Raw genomic sequence first — 16,349 nt, forward strand, 5'->3', positions numbered from 1 at the left:
TCTAAAAGCAATGAAAAGCTGCCCTCGGATGAGGAGGGAGGGAGGGAGGCAGAGAGGGAGAAGGAGGAAGAGGGAGCGGGGAGAGGGAGAGAGGGAGAGAGGGAGAAAGGGAGAAAGGAAGAAAGGAAGAAAGATGGACAACTATGTGGCCAAGTAACTCCATTGGTTAGAGTATCTCCTGATATGCTGAGGTTATGGATTTGATCTCTGCTCAAGGCAAATACAAGAAGCAACCAATAAAGTCATAAGTTAAAAAATCAATGTCTCTCTCTCTATTCCTCTAAAAGTCAACCAATCAATCAATGAAAGACAATTACAAGTGTGGTTACTGTAAGTGCAACATAAGTAATGCAGAAATTTGTACACCTATGTTCATGAATGCATACCCTCCCCCACAAAAGTCCCTAAAAGATATATGAAGTCTGTCTAGAAGAAGTCCAACCATTGTTAATATAATGAGAATGGTTTGCGCAACATCGATGTAATCTGGCAGCCAAGGAGAGTGGACTATAATGTGCATGCGTGAACAGTGATGACTTCACTGTAGTGGTCAGTGGGGGGGATAAACACCATTGAGTGAGTGTGTGTACTATGTGGCCTTCACATTCAACATGACTGAGCAAGTAGAGAAATGTATCTGCATCAAATTTTGCATTAAGCTTGAACATTCCTCCATGAAAACCATTTGGATGATTGATAAGGCCGCAGCTCTGGGCAAACTGGTGATTAGCAATTTCATCACAACACTACACCACTCATGCATCACATCTTATGCAGAGACTTTTGGTGAAACATCAAATCACTCAGGTGACTCAGCCCCACTACAGCCCAGATTTGGTGCCCTGCAACTTCTGGCTTTTGCCAAAACTAAAATCACCTTTGAAAGGGAAGAGATTTCAGACCATTGATGAGATTCAGGAAAATACAATGGGGCAGTTGATGGTGACTGGGAGAACTGTGTGAGGTCCCAGGGTGCCTACTTTGCAGGGAACTAAGGCATCACTGTCTTATGTACAATGTTTCTTGTATCCCCTATCTTCTGCAATAAGTGTCTCTATTTTTCATAATGTATGATTGGATACTTTCCAGACAGACCTTGTCAAATAACTAAATTCTGGGAGAGGCATGCAAAGATAATAGCAGGATTTTTCAACTTTCTTAACTTCACATTTCTGCATTGTTCAGATTATCTAAAACAACATGTATTATTTCCATAAGCAACAAAAACAAGGTGGGATCTAAGGTGGCATCGGAGTAGGAAGGAGCAGATTTGGCTTTCCTCTGCTCAGGGGAGAAAATCCTGACCAATCTATGGAGTAGAAAGGCAAGCAACCAACATATTTCAGCATTTTTCAAAACAGAGGACCAAGGATTGTGGCAGAACCGAAAGAACAAAGAACGGATCCTAAGGGGAATGCTGCAACAAGAAGAACCAGCTTCAACACAACCTGCCCTCACCAGCACAGCAAAATACAGAAGGTGGTGGACAGAGTGACCCACATTTAACCAGCTGGTGGGAAGGAACCACCAAAGAAAGACTCAACAACAATCAAAACCCAAAGGCAAACACAAAGCCAACTTAAACAACAGCCCAAGACCAGCGAGCTTGGGGGGTCAAGGAAACAGCACCACTGAAACTCACTGCTACTCTACTAAAGAAGTTCACATCATAAACCCAGGGAGCCAGAACAGATCAATATAAGAAGCTGAGGCAAACAAGAAGAGTCTCACAAACAATGGGAAGACAAAGAAATAATCCCCAAATGAAAGGAAAGGAGGAAGCCTCAAAAAGAATGCTAAATGAAACAGAGGCAATTCAACTATCAGATATTGAATTCAAAGCAGTGATTGTCAGGAAGCTCAATGAGCTCACAATGAGCTACGAGAGTCTACAGGGAAGCTACAATGAACTCAATGAAAACTACATCAGCATAAAAAAGGAAATAGAAACTCTCAACAAGGGCCAAGAGGAAATGAAGAATACAATTTCTGAACTGAAGAACACAGTAGAAGGAATGAAAAGCAGGATCGATGAAGCAGAAGATCGGATCAGCGAGCTAGAGGACAAAATAGAAGAAAACACCCAGAAAGAGCAAGAAAAGGAAAAGAGGCTCAGAAAAAATGAAGAGGGATTAAGAGAAATGCAAGACAATATGAAACGTAATAATATCCACATAATAGGGATACCAGAAGGAGAAGAAGAAGAACAAGGGATAGAAAACCTAGTTGAACAAGTGATGATGGAAAACTTCCCTAATTTGATGAGACAAAAAGTCACACAAATACAGGAAACACAGAGTTCCAATCAAGAGGAACCCAAAGAGGCCCACCTCAAGACACATCATAATTAAAATGGCAAAATTCCAAGACAAAGAGAGAATCTTAAAGGCAGCAAGGGAGAAAAAGGAAGTAACATACAAGGGGGCCCCAATAAGGCTAACAGCTGACTTCTCAATGGAAACACTCCAAGCCAGAAGAGAATGGCAAGAAATATTCCAAGTAATGAGAACCAGAGGCCTGCAACCACGACTACTTTACCCAGCAAGGCTCTCAATTAAGATAGAAGGCCAAATAAGAAGCTTCTCAGACAAAAGAAGTCTAAAAGAATACAGCTCCACTAAACCAGCTCTGCAAGAGATGCTGAAGGCACTGCTTTAAGGAAAGAAAGGAAAAGAGAGAGTCAGAGAGGATCACACGTACATAAAAGGCAATGAATAAGTACCTATCAATAATAACCATAAACGTAAATGGATTAAACGCTCCAATCAAAAGACATAGAATAGCTGATTGGATAAGAAAACATGACCCACACATATGCTGTCTACAAGAGACCCACCTCAGGATAAAAGATCTGCACAGGTTGAAAGTGAAGGGCTGGAAACAAATTTTCCAAGCAAATGGACAGGAAAAAAAAGCCGGGGTAGCAATACTCATATCTGACAAAATAGACTTCCAAAGAAGGTCCATAAAGAGAGACCCAGAAGGTCATTTCATAATACTCAAGGGAAGAATTCACCAAGAAGACATAAACATTGTAAATATATATGCACCCAACATAGGAGCACCCAAATACATAAAGAAAATCTTAGAGGACTTCAAGAAAGATATGGACAGCAACACAATTATTGTGGGGGATTTTAACACCCCTCTATCAAAAATGGACAGATCTTCCAAACAAAATATCAACAAAGATATTGAGGCATTGAACAATACACTAGACGAACTGGGCTTTACTGATATTTACAGAACCCTCCATCCCAAAGAAGCTAAATACACCTTTTTTTCAAATGTACATGGAACATTTTCAAAGATTGACCGCATGATAGGACACAAAACAAGCCTCAGCAATTTCAAAAAAATTGAAATCATACCAATCAATTTCTCGGATCACAAGGGACTGAAACTACAAACCAACCCCAAGGAAAAAAACCCAAAACACTCAAATTCATGGAGATTAAACAGCATGCTATTAAACAATGATTGGGTCAAGAATGATATTAGGGAAGAAATCAAACGGTTTTTGGAAACAAATGAAAACGAACTCACAACAACCCAAAACTTATGGGACACAGCCAAGGCAGTCCTGAGAGGGAAGATCATAGCGATACAGGCCCACCTAAAAAAGTTAGAAACATTTCAAACAAACACCTAACCCTACGTCTACAAGAACTCGAGGAACAACAACAAAGACAGCCCAGAGCAAGCAGAAGGAAGGAAATAACCAAGATCAGAGCAGAATTAAATGACATAGAGACTAAAAGCACAATTCTAAAGATCAATGAATCCAAAAGTTGGTTCTTTGAAAAGATAAACAAAATCGACAAGCCTTTAAGCAGACTCATCAAGAAAAAAAAGAGAGAAAACCCAAATAAACACAATCAGAAATGAAAGAGGAGAGATTACGACAGATACCACAGAAATACAAAGGATTGTAACAAATTACTACAAAGAGCTGTATGCCAAGAAATTTGAAAACCTAGATGAAATGGACAAATTTCTAGAAAAATATAACCTTCCAAAACTCAATAAAATGGAAGCAGAAAGCCTGAACAAACCAATAAAAGCAAAAGAAATTGAAGCAGTAATCAAAAAACTCCCAACACACAAAAGCCCTGGACCAGATGGTTTCACAGGAGAATTCTACAAAGCATTTAAGGAAGAACTAACACCTATCCTTCACAGACTATTTCAAAAAATCCAAAAAGATGGAAGACTCCCAAACTCTTTTTATGAGGCCAACATCATCTTAATTCCAAAACCAGATAAAGACACAACAAAGAAAGAAAACTACAGGCCAATATCGCTGATGAACATTGACGCTAAAATCCTCAACAAGATACTGGCAAACCGCATCCAACAGTACATTAAGAAGATCATACACCATGACCAAGTGGGATTCATTCCAGGTATGCAAGGATGGTACAATATACGCAAATCAGTAAATGTAATACATCACATAAAAAAAAACAAAGACAAAAACCACATGATCATATCAATGGATGCAGAAAAAGCATTTGATAAGGTACAGCACCCATTTATGATAAAAACACTCAGCAACGTGGGAATAGAGGGAGCATTCCTCAACATAATAAAGGCCATATATGAGAGACCTACAGCCAACATCATACTCAATGGGCAAAAATTAAAATCTTTTCCACTAAGATCAGGAACAAGACAAGGCTGTCCACTTTCACCACTTCTATTCAATATAGTACTGGAAGTTTTAGCCATAGCAATCAGACAAGAAAAAGAAATAAAAGGAATCCAAATCGGAAAGGAGGAAACAAAACTGTCACTGTTCGCAGATGACATGATAGTGTACATAGAAAATCCTATAGACTCCACCAAAAAACTGTTTGACCTAATAAATGAATTTGGTAAAACAGCGGGATACAAAGTCAATATCCAGAAATCAAAGGCATTTCTGTACACCAACAATGAAACAGCAGAAGCAGAAATCAAGAAAAAAATTCCACTTGAAATAGCAAAAAGAAAAATAAAATACCTAGGAATAAACCTAACCAAAGAGGTAAAAGACCTGTATTCAGAAAACTACATAATACTGAGGAGAGAAATCAAGGAAGACACAAACAAATGGAAACATATACCGTGTTCATGGACTGGAAGAATTAGTATCATTAAAATGTCCATACTACCAAAAGCAATTTACACATTCAATGCAATACCTATTAAAGTACCAATGGCATATTTCACAGACATAGAACAAACACTTCAACAATTTATATGGAACCATAAACGACCCCGAATAGCTGCTGCAATTTTGAGAAAGAAGAGTAAAGTAGGAGGAATCACAATACCTGACACTAAACTATACTACAAGGCCACTGTAATCAAAACAGCCTGGTACTGGCATGAAAACAGGCACATAGACCAATGGAACAGAACAGAGAGCCCAGAAATAAACCCAAGCCTCTACGGTCAATTAATATTTGACAAAGGAAGCAGCAACATAAAATGGAATAAAAATAGCCTCTTCAACAAATGGTGTTGGGAGAACTGGACAGCTACATGCAAAAAAATGAAACTCGAGCACCAACTTACACCTTATACAAAAATAGATTCAAGGTGGATAAAAGACTTAAATATAAAACATGACACCATTAAAGTCCTAGAAGAGAACGTAGGTAGGAAAATCTCAGATATTTCACACAGAAACTTTTTCACTGACTTGTCTCCTAGAGCAAGGGACATAAAGGAAAGAATAAACAAATGGGACCTCATCAAAATTAAAAGCTTTTGCACAGCTAAGGAAAACAGTATCAAAATAAAAAGAGAACCAACTGTATGGGAAAACATATTTGCCAATGATACCTCAGACAAGGGTTTAATCTCCAAAATATATAAAGAACTTACACGACTCTACTCTAAGAAGACAAGTAACCCAATTAAAAAATGGGCAAAGGACTTGAACAGACACTTCTCCAAGGAGGACATACAGAAAATCCAAAGACACACAAAGCGATGCTCAATATCGCTAGCCATCAGAGAGATGCAGATTAAAACCACAATGAGATACCACTTCACACCAGTCAGAATGGCCATCATAAACAAAGCAACAAACAACAAGTGTTGGAGAGGATGTGGAGAAAGGGGGTCCCTAGTGCACTGTTGGTGGGACTGCAGACTGGTACAACCACTATGGAAAGCAGTTTGGAGCTTCCTCAGAAAACTAAAAATGGATCTGCCTTTTGACCCAGCAATTCCATTGCTGGGACTCTATCCTAAGAACACTAAAACACCAATACAAAAGAACCTTTGCACCCCGATGTTCATAGCAACACAACTTACAATAGCTAGATGCTGGAAGCAACCTAGATGCCCATCAGTAAATGAATGGATCAAAAAACTATGGTACATTTACACAATGGAATTCTATGCAGCAGAAAGAAAGGAGCTCATACCCTTTGCAACAGCATGGATGGAGCTGGAAAGCATCATGCTAAGTGAAACAAGCCAGGCAGTGAAAGACAAATACCACATGATATCACCTTTAACAGGATTCTAAACAACAAAACAAAAAACAAAAAAAAACTAGCAAAATATAACCAAAGACACTGAAATAGGGGATAGTCTGACAGTGGCCAGAGGGGAGAGAAGAGGGAATTTCAGGGGGTAATGGGTAGGGATTACGGGAACAAATTTGGAGGACACATAGACAAAAACTAGGGGTGGGGGGTAATGGGGGGAAGGGGGGTGGGTTGGGTGGGTGGGCTGGAATGGGAGTAGGGGGGAGAAAACTGTACTTGAACAATGATTAAAATTAAAAAAAATAATAATAATAAAGATGTTCCATGGGGGGAGGTGTATAAAATAACTTTCAGTAATGTGAATAATTATACCTAATTATTTTGTTCAGAAATTTGTGTTATTGATGTGTTCTAATATGTATCATGGTTTTTCTTAAAACAGGGCACACTCCTGTATGTTACATACTCTTTCCATACCTGATGGAGGAATCATCATCCTACGATCCTGATCCCATGGAGGTGAAAGGGACCCAGTGTCAGAAGGTTCCCTGTGAGGATCAGTTAACTTATCACAGCTCGATTTTCTTCTTTCATTAGTAATCGGATGGTCCTGAGGATTCCCTGGGCCTTCTGAGCCTAATTAAAGAAAAAAAATACAATTCTGTTTTATCTAAAAAAGTATTTTAAAACCTATGATCAAATAAATTCCAGACACATTTTAAAAATGGAAAACAGATTCTAGTAATTAGGACATATTAGACTACAACTCTCTCCTACCAAAGCCATTTCTAGGACCATTCTGCTATGTGCATAAACAAGCACTTGCTTATAAAATTTGTTTTTAAATGTTATCATCACAGTATTTTAACATATAAAATTGGTGGTTAAATTTTTATTTTTTTTATTTTACTTGTTTTTCAAGTAGAGTTTTCTGCCTTTTACTCCTATCCCAGTGCACCCCCCCAGCCCTCCCCACCTCCCTCCCGTTTCCAACACCCCCGCCTTGTTTTTGTCCATGTGTCCTTTATATGGTGGTTAAATTTTAAATTATAAATAATATCTGAAAAATAAAAGTAGAAAGTAAATTTCAAAGTAAAGATTTCTATATGATGCAATAAAATAATTACAAAGTTTTTACTGATTAAACTAATCTACCAAAAGCCAAAGAACATGATTTCTTTAAAAGAGTCATCTTAGCGCCAACATACATACATATTTCAATGATTCTGCAACTACTCAAAGTGTTTCTTAGAAAAGTGTTTTTGGAAATATATTCACATTAACTTTGAAGCCACTCAAGAAATTACATCACAGTGCTGGAACAATGATTCTGTACTTCTCCCCAAAATGATTTTAACCAGTCTGATTACAAACTTTAAAACTATCAGATGAATTTGGCTGTAAAATGGCTTGTAGCAATATCTACAATAAGTGTCAAATTTACCTTCAAAAAGAGCTCATAGCCCTGAAGGCAAGTCTAAAAGAACAGTTGCAGAAACAACAGCACTTGTTGGGACAAACACTTTGAGCAAAATAATACTCATTTGAATTTAAAAAATCTGCCATGCCTACATTAATAAAAGAGGGGTGCCTCAATTAATAACCCATATTCAATTAAAATAGAAAAACAAATGTAAAAATTATTTTAAACACTAAATAATAAAATATATCAATACCTCATTTGTCCATCACTGAGGGGGTGAATGAGGTCTTCTCAAAATTATATTGCCCAGAAAATAGAAACTTATTCCCTTTCAAGGAACAGTTTAAAAAAATAAAAACATTTTGAAATAGATGTCTTTCTAAAATGCTTCCCACATTTCAGAACCTCCTTTAAGAGGAAACAAAAATTAATTTGACCTTCTCTTGATAACTTGCACAACTCAGTGTAAGCTTTCTCTTTTTTAAAATATATAGTAATCTTGTAAAAAAAAACTTGACTCTCTTTTGTAGAGTCAAGAGGTAAACTGACAGTTCATGTAAAAAGATTAACTATCTCTTCCTTATAGGTGTACATTCTATTAAATTCCCCAAATCTTTCCTTATAGCTTATACATCCTTCTAAGCATCAGTTCATTAGAAGAAAAATGCTGGAAAAGAAGAAAGCTAACTTGATAAGAAATGTGCAGGAGTCAATTAGGCTAAATTCATCTAGAGTGAAGCACAGATCTTTGAAAGACACAATCGAAGGCTTTGACAATCAAAGGCTTTCTTCTGATTGTTTACTGCCAGAGGGCCAAGTACAGGCCCATGACTTACTACCAGGAGAAAATTACAAACTTAAATTGCTAAAGGTTAAAATTTTTCATTCAGACCCAGTGTTATATACAAATTACTCTAAAAAGAAATTATTTTCCTTATACTCAATCTAATTCAAATATATATCTCACCCAAACTTTCAAATTTTAAAAGGTAATAAAAGGAAAAAAGAAGGGTATTGGTTATCCTTCTTTGGTGGGTCACAGAAACTTCTGGTCCAAAGTGACTCTTTTAAGACCTGTTGATTACTTACCTAAAACCTCTATAGCTTGCTTGCTCATTTGTTTGTTTGTTTACTCATTTTAAATTGTTGTTTGTTTATGCATGTAACCAGGATATATGCTGTACAACTGCACTTTCTTTTCAATTCTTCTGTGGCTTTTCTAACAAATAGTAAAACACCCTTGCAAATAATGCAAATACATCAGTATTGAAAGTAATTAAAAAGGAGAGGAAAGTAATTTAAATAGGAGAGGAGAAATCAAAGGTAGCTTTTTACTCTTATTCCAAATATTCAATTGACTACAAGCAATCCTTGACTTATATCATTCAATTTAAAGTAATTCACATTTGCATCAAGCCAAATATACCCTTATTTTTAGGGCACTGTTTTTGAGACTGCTGGCTGCAACCCATTTTGGTGCATGTAATTAACTTAGTCTTAACCACTATTCTTTTTTAATGAAATGGAATGGAACTCAATAGAAAATACCAGAAAGCAGTGAAAACAGTAATAAGTACTATTCCGTGGAACTGGTTTCAATTACATATACACTGGTGAATAATATAAATGATATACAATGTATTTCTTACTCTAGGTCAAGGCAAAAAATTGGGGGGAAATGGATTCAGGGCCCTTACAGCACACACATGAATTTCAAAATGAGTCCCTGCCTCAGACTGCTTAAAGCAATGCTCTTCTAGGGCTCCAAGTGTCCATTTGCAACTCAATCTCTTTCCACAGGAGCTCTCGGTTCAAAGTCAATACAAGTAAAGGCTGTGGGCCCAATCTGCTGTGGGACTAGGAAGAAGGAAGGACCAATTCTAAGTGTAGCAAACTGAGGATGGGGAAAGAGGATGTAAATAAGAAATGGGCTAAGAGAGAATATCTCATGAACATAAATAATTTTTTTCATATTCTTAAAGGCAATTCCAAAAAAGTGACCCAAATACGTTTAAGTTTCAGTAGGGAAGTACACAGACTCTCTGAGATGCTACTTTTTGATGACTAGTATCCATATGAATGAATATTAGAGCTTTCTTATGGTGGGTTTAGTTTGCTATTATTTGGTCTCAGTATTTTCTGGTCCCACCTCACATTCAGTATGCTAAAATCACTGACAGAAAGTGGGGAATGGGGACGACACGACACTGGTGAAGAATGCTATCAGCACTAATAAAACAGAGACTTGGGGCTAAAAACCTAAGAGTTTTGATTTTGGAAATTAGAAGGCTCTAATCTTTCAAATTTGCCAAAATTCAAGGGAAATTTTTAAAGCAACTTGACAAAGAGAACAAAGTATGATGAGAGATCAAAAGAGAGATTAAAAGATCACTCCAGCCCTGACTGGTGTGCCTCGGTTGGTTGGGTATTACCCCACAAAGCCAAAAATCACCAGTTCAATGCCCAGTCAGGGCACATGTCTGAGTTGCAAGTTGAGTCCCAGAACAGGGCCTGTTTGAGAGGCACATACCCATGTTTCTAACATTGATGTTTCTCTACCTCCCTTTCTCCCTCCCATCCCTTCTCTCTAAAAATAAATAAATACCATCTGTAAAAAATAAAAGAGGAATATTCCAGGTACATAGGTAACATCTGAGTGAGTGCTGATGCGGTAAATGCAGAAAGACCAACAACTAATACTTAAGGGCTTGAAGTAGCTCCAGAAGTTCTCAAAAATACATAAAGGAGTAATAAGGCAGAGAATCTTAGGTCGGTTTTTCAAAGTATTAACAAATGATTTAGGTCTCTTTGAAGGTTCCCATTAAAACTCTACATACAAAAGAGCAATTCTGAATCCCTCAATACTAAAATGAAGGTTCTTTCAATTTGATTTTCTACAATAAAAAGATCATGATAATGATGTAAAAAAATCTTTTATAAATTCTACATTCTAATAATGTTTCATTAAAATGCAATTTTATGCTAGGTTATATTGTTATTTTATGTCTTCTTTTAAAGTTTTATACCATGTAATATAAAATATAGTTTTTAAGATGTTAAAAATGATTTTAAAAGATATAAATCAATTGCTTGACCAAAATGTATTATATTGCAATATACTAAGAGAAAAGTATATTAAATTTAGATGTCACAGAGCTCCTTTTCCATACAAAAGTAACCCACAATAAGTACAAGGAATGCCTGCATTTTCCAAAGAATTATTTTAAATATTGTTTTTAAAGAAAAGTTGAGATGAAAATATAAAGTAAGGAAGAATCTAGAGTAATAAAGATGTTTAAACAATATACCTCTTCCTCCTCCCCTGGAAGCAAAGGTGAGAATCTGAGTGGACCCTCCAACAAAGGTGGAGGGGAGAGAAAAGCTCTCGTTTCAGATGAAGGTCGACCCAATGGTGAGGGGCCATATGGGGAATGCTCTGGAATAATTAAAACAGCATGTTTAAATTCATAGTTTCAGTTAGCTACTCTACAAATTAGAATCCCATCAACAATTATCATCAGGTCATCCTCTCGCCAATTTAAGTTTAATCCATGTCTCGAATACTGACTATGCCTTGGGTTTTATTAACATGGGTTAGAATTAAATAATGGAATTCTGTATTCCATAAAATCTGTTTACCAAATGTACACTGTAGTCAATAAAAACATTATCCTCTTGATAATTAATACACATAAATAAAATAACCATACAATATTAAGCAAAGAACACTGGTGATATTTTGGAGTTACAGAAGATTTGGGGAGCACGAAGTTTGTTTTGTTTTTGTTTTTAGTGGCAGTATGCTTCTCGATATTTCAACTGGTAAGGGTTGTAACATGGAAGGGCTCAGTTTAAATCAGGCCAGGAAGCCTATGTTGAGCCATGAATTATTTGAGTAAAGTTTGAAATTCTGTGAAGGAGAAATAAACACAAAATATTCTAAAGCATCAAAAATTAGTTGGTTCATTCATAACCAAAGAGCCCTATCATTTTACAAACTTTACCATTTTTAAATAATGGTTATGTTTCAAATGATCAAAAATCAATAGTGAAAAACAAACTTAAATACCACCAAAATAACACTTTTTAAACATGTTAAATCTTATTATGCAATTTACATAATATACAAGTGTAGTTACAAAAAAGATCAAAGCATTCTTTACTCTCCCCTAAGACTGTTGCATTAATTTCAGACAAAAATTCTTTCTGTATAATTCTTCCTACTCCTAACTTTGTTATTATTTGAAATTCATAATAATCTGCTACCTTCAAAATGTAGAAATAGACTTCCATTTTAATGAAACTGGACTCTCAAAATTATTTTATAAATTTTCAAAGATTTTAACAGGATTCTATCTATATAAAGATGGTTTATTTTCATTGCCTCAAAAACTTAATTCCATGTCAACCAAAATTATTTTGAAAATTTTAAGGTATTTGGAATAGTATAAGATCACTAAAGATGCTAACTCATTAATGAATGGACAGAAATAGTAAATAGATCTTCCAAAGAACTGGCCCTCTCTTGAGAATATTAAAACAATCACATTTCAGATTACCCAGGTTTTCCCACCTTTTAATTAATATTTTAAGTAAATAAAAACCGTTTTAATTCCCATTTTTATAATTCACACAAATAGCAAAAAAAATAGTTAATATGTAAACAGTCACAATGCTATTCTACTTAAGCAATCCTTACCCATTCATTCTCCCAAAAATAATTAATGAATACTGTACTTTGCCTTTCAAAGAGCTCAAGGTACTATCATTGTATAAAATCCCACTGAGAAAGAGAGGCAGCAAATATTTATATTATTGCTAGGAAAACAAAACTCAGAAACTCAGGAAATTGTGAGAGAACCTAGATTAGAACCCTAGCTCCAAAATCTAAAATATTTACAAATAATAGTATTAAATTTATACTTATATAAATTGTATGTACTATATATAAATAAATATATATGTATTTTTAAATAAGGGGTTAAAAAAACTACCTCTGCCAAATGCTGTATTTGGTACATCAAGTGCATAAGGATCTTTTTCTAAAAGTTCATATTTAAGCTCTGTTTCAGTTAATCTGCAAATAAAGAACAAACATCTCTAAGTTACTCATCCAAACATCTCTAAGTTACACATTTCAAGAAAAATGCCAGTATCAAATATAAGCTACTCTTCACTTTACCAACATATGCATAAAAGAAACAGATCCTTTAAAATTATTTTGACCAAAATACTTTTCTATTTCTCTCACTATTATTTTGGGGTAACAGGGTTTTTTTGTCAAGTGATAATGATGTTTTGCTGAGGTTTGAAATTGTTTTGCTTTTTCTTCAAAATCAGACTATAGAAGAGTACAGTATCACAAAACCCAAATTTTAGAAACAGAAGGGTCCTCCAAGGTCAACCAATTCAGAACTACTGTTTTTCAAATGCTGATGGAAAAAGTACAATAAAAATGAACTATTTAAATTTTTTTAAGTTTTTTTAAAAGACTACCATTTTTCAACTAAAGAAACTAAGGCTAGGAGTTTGAATGATTTATTCAAAATTTAATTACCGGAATTCAAACAAAACGGCTCCTGGCTTTGAGTCATGAATGCTTTCCATTGCAATGTTACCCATAGGATTCCAACCATAACATAAAACTGGAATCCAATTAACTCATTATATTCTTTTACTCCTAAGTTCTTTATCTTAGAAATGTGACATTTTAAAAGAATCCTATTTCTACTTCTTGACAATCAGATCTGAAACAAAACATTTATTCATTTGGTTTTAATTTGAGTATAAAGGCAAGCAAGCAGACTAAAACTAATGTTGTTAGAACATTCTGGCAAGAAATTATAACACTCTGAGAAGACTATTACAATCCTCATAGAAAAACTCTTACCGTTGACTGTACAATGTACACTTTTATTCTCCTTTCCATTTTTGTATTGTAACATAATGCTACCCAATACAGTAAAACCAAGGGATAAGACAAATAAACATTTATTCCATCCATGTATCCATTAAAAGATGCTGATATTCTGAGAAATACCATCCCATAGATAGTCACCTTTTCTCTCTCCATCCCATGTAATCTCCCCCTGCCTACCCTGTTTAAGTTTCTTTACACCTTTTTATAAAAGAATCCGTGAACAGTTTCTTTCTCTGTTAGTGACCTAAAACAAATGTTTCAAACAAAAATCTAGTAACTCCTGGTAAAACTAATAAATTTCACCATTAGATATGCTGAATTCACTGCAAGTTTTCTTGTTTACCCTTATAAAAGTATTAACTAATAAAATAACAATTAAGAATAAAGTTTTTAAAGTACTCTCACTAAGATACTTACTTCTGTCTGAGGTAAGAATTTTCTTTCCTTAAATCATTGAGGTTTCTTTCAGAGGTCCGAGCTGCCAACTTAAAGAAAACAATACATATTAAACAAATGTTTATACAAACTTAACATGAAAGATACATTATACAAAAATCTCTGTAATGGCATACAAACATCACAATCACTTAAGTATCTATTTCAGTAAATTCAATGTTAAAAGTTTTAATTTCAGGAATAATTTTAAAAGGGAATGAGGTTCATGTAATCTGAAGGCATGAGGCTAAGGCTGGGGTTCAATCATGTACTTGCCAATAAATGCTGTTATCTAACATAAAGTCAAGGATTAACATTATCTGGTGCTACAAATATCCAAAAACATGACAAGAGGAATGCAGGAGGCTCCAAGCTTAGGGTGATAGGAATGGAGAATCGGGATCATTATGCAGGGCAGCACTGGCCATGGAACAAGGTAAGCATTTCTGGAAAATCACTATAATTGTGTGAAACCATAAAGGTCAAAAATAATTTCACAGTGTACAGGCACAGGCCATTTTGTTAAAATGGCTGAAAATAATCACAGCCCACTGCATATTTATTAAGTGCACAGCACGGTACACATAATATTTTCACAGTCTTTTACATTTGTTTAGTGATACTTTTATTTAATAAAAGGTTAGAAAATCAGAATTTATACTGTAAAAAACAAAGCTACACTTATAATAAATAGAAGAACATGTACTATTCTCAAAAGTGTGGCCACAGGTTAAGCTTGAATGGATTACTGCATGTTTCCCAGTCACTCTGTGGGCCCTGCAGATGAGAGGCGGCAGTGTGAGGAGCACCACACCTGCCGAACCAATCCAATCCTAGGTAAACATATCTATCATTACAAGGGTGGATAAATTAACTCAGTCTATAACCATAATTTTTTACAAGTAAAAGAACATAATTATCAATGTCTTCACTTAAAATTGTAAAGTACGTGTGAGAATTGACTTTAACTGGGCAAAGAATAAATTATGTAAATATTCACAGAAAACATAGCTTAATCATAGTTTAGCACCGTTATCAAAAGATTCCATGGGTAAATCTTTTTCTAATATATAATCATATAATCAATTTATACTAACAAAAAAGAATATTATACCATAACAATTTTAGTTAATAAATACCAATTCATTTAAATTTTAACAATGCAGAACCAAAATTACTTCTAAATATTTTCTATACAGTAGAACATATTTACCCTTAAGATTCCATTCTTTAAAACACATATATGTGTTTTTATGTGTAGATGTATTCAAAAAAGTTTGGAATAAATGAAAGCAATACTACTGATTACTTCTTTTTAAGTTTCTATATAGTCTTCACTTTTGAGTATATATTTTTATAAAATCTGAAATACATCTTCATTTTGAGACAATTATTTTCTGAATATTTGAGCTTAAGTCAATGTAGTTATTTACTAAGAAATTCAATGTAAAGTAACAGAAAAAGCACAAGATTTAGAATCTAAAAGGTCAAAATTTCAATCTCCAATTTGACTCTTGACTCTCCAATCAATGTGACATTATGCTGTTTCCTCATTTCTAAAACTTGAATTATAGTACCTAGTTACAGAGTTATTTTATGGATTAACTAAGGAAGCAGCATTCTATATGTATTTACATATAAAATGGCTTTATGTAGAGTGCCTAGAAAATAAGAGCATTAGTAAACATCAATTCCTATCTGTCTTTAAAAAATCATTAGCATCTGAATATTTTAGAAAGTGGTGAGGACTGACGAAAACTAAAGTCCAGCTTGACTCAATAACAAATCTTCACTTAACGTCTCAAAACAGAGCATACAAAATCTTAGGACTGGGAAGGACATAAACATTCAACATAACTAATTTCCTACCAATTAAGCTGGAATCTCCACTCAAAGACACATCCATGCCTAAGAAATATCTCTGTAAGCTTCAGTATAACAACAGTGGTAATAGCAGTTAACACTTACTAAGTGCTTGCTTACTACATGTCAGCACATGGCTAACAGCCTTGCATGAATTATCTTATTTAATTATTACAATAATTCTGAAATAAGTACTAATGATATCTCTATCTTATAGGTA

The 16,349-nt window shown here is 34.8% G+C and overlaps 1 protein-coding gene across 1 annotated transcript in view; it reads right to left on the bottom strand.

Annotated features, from left to right (window-relative positions):
- Positions 1-16,349, bottom strand: part of MIA2 (MIA SH3 domain ER export factor 2) — a 115,906-nt gene that overhangs the window by 27,740 nt on the left and 71,817 nt on the right. The window contains 5 exon segments of the mRNA XM_036028925.1: positions 6,966-7,124; positions 11,220-11,234; positions 11,237-11,347; positions 12,906-12,988; positions 14,249-14,316. Coding sequence (XP_035884818.1) covers positions 6,966-7,124; positions 11,220-11,234; positions 11,237-11,347; positions 12,906-12,988; positions 14,249-14,316 — 436 coding nt within the window.

Source organism: Phyllostomus discolor, chromosome 1, assembly GCF_004126475.2.
Source record: "Phyllostomus discolor isolate MPI-MPIP mPhyDis1 chromosome 1, mPhyDis1.pri.v3, whole genome shotgun sequence".
In the NCBI taxonomy this organism is placed as follows: Eukaryota; Metazoa; Chordata; class Mammalia; order Chiroptera; family Phyllostomidae; genus Phyllostomus; species Phyllostomus discolor.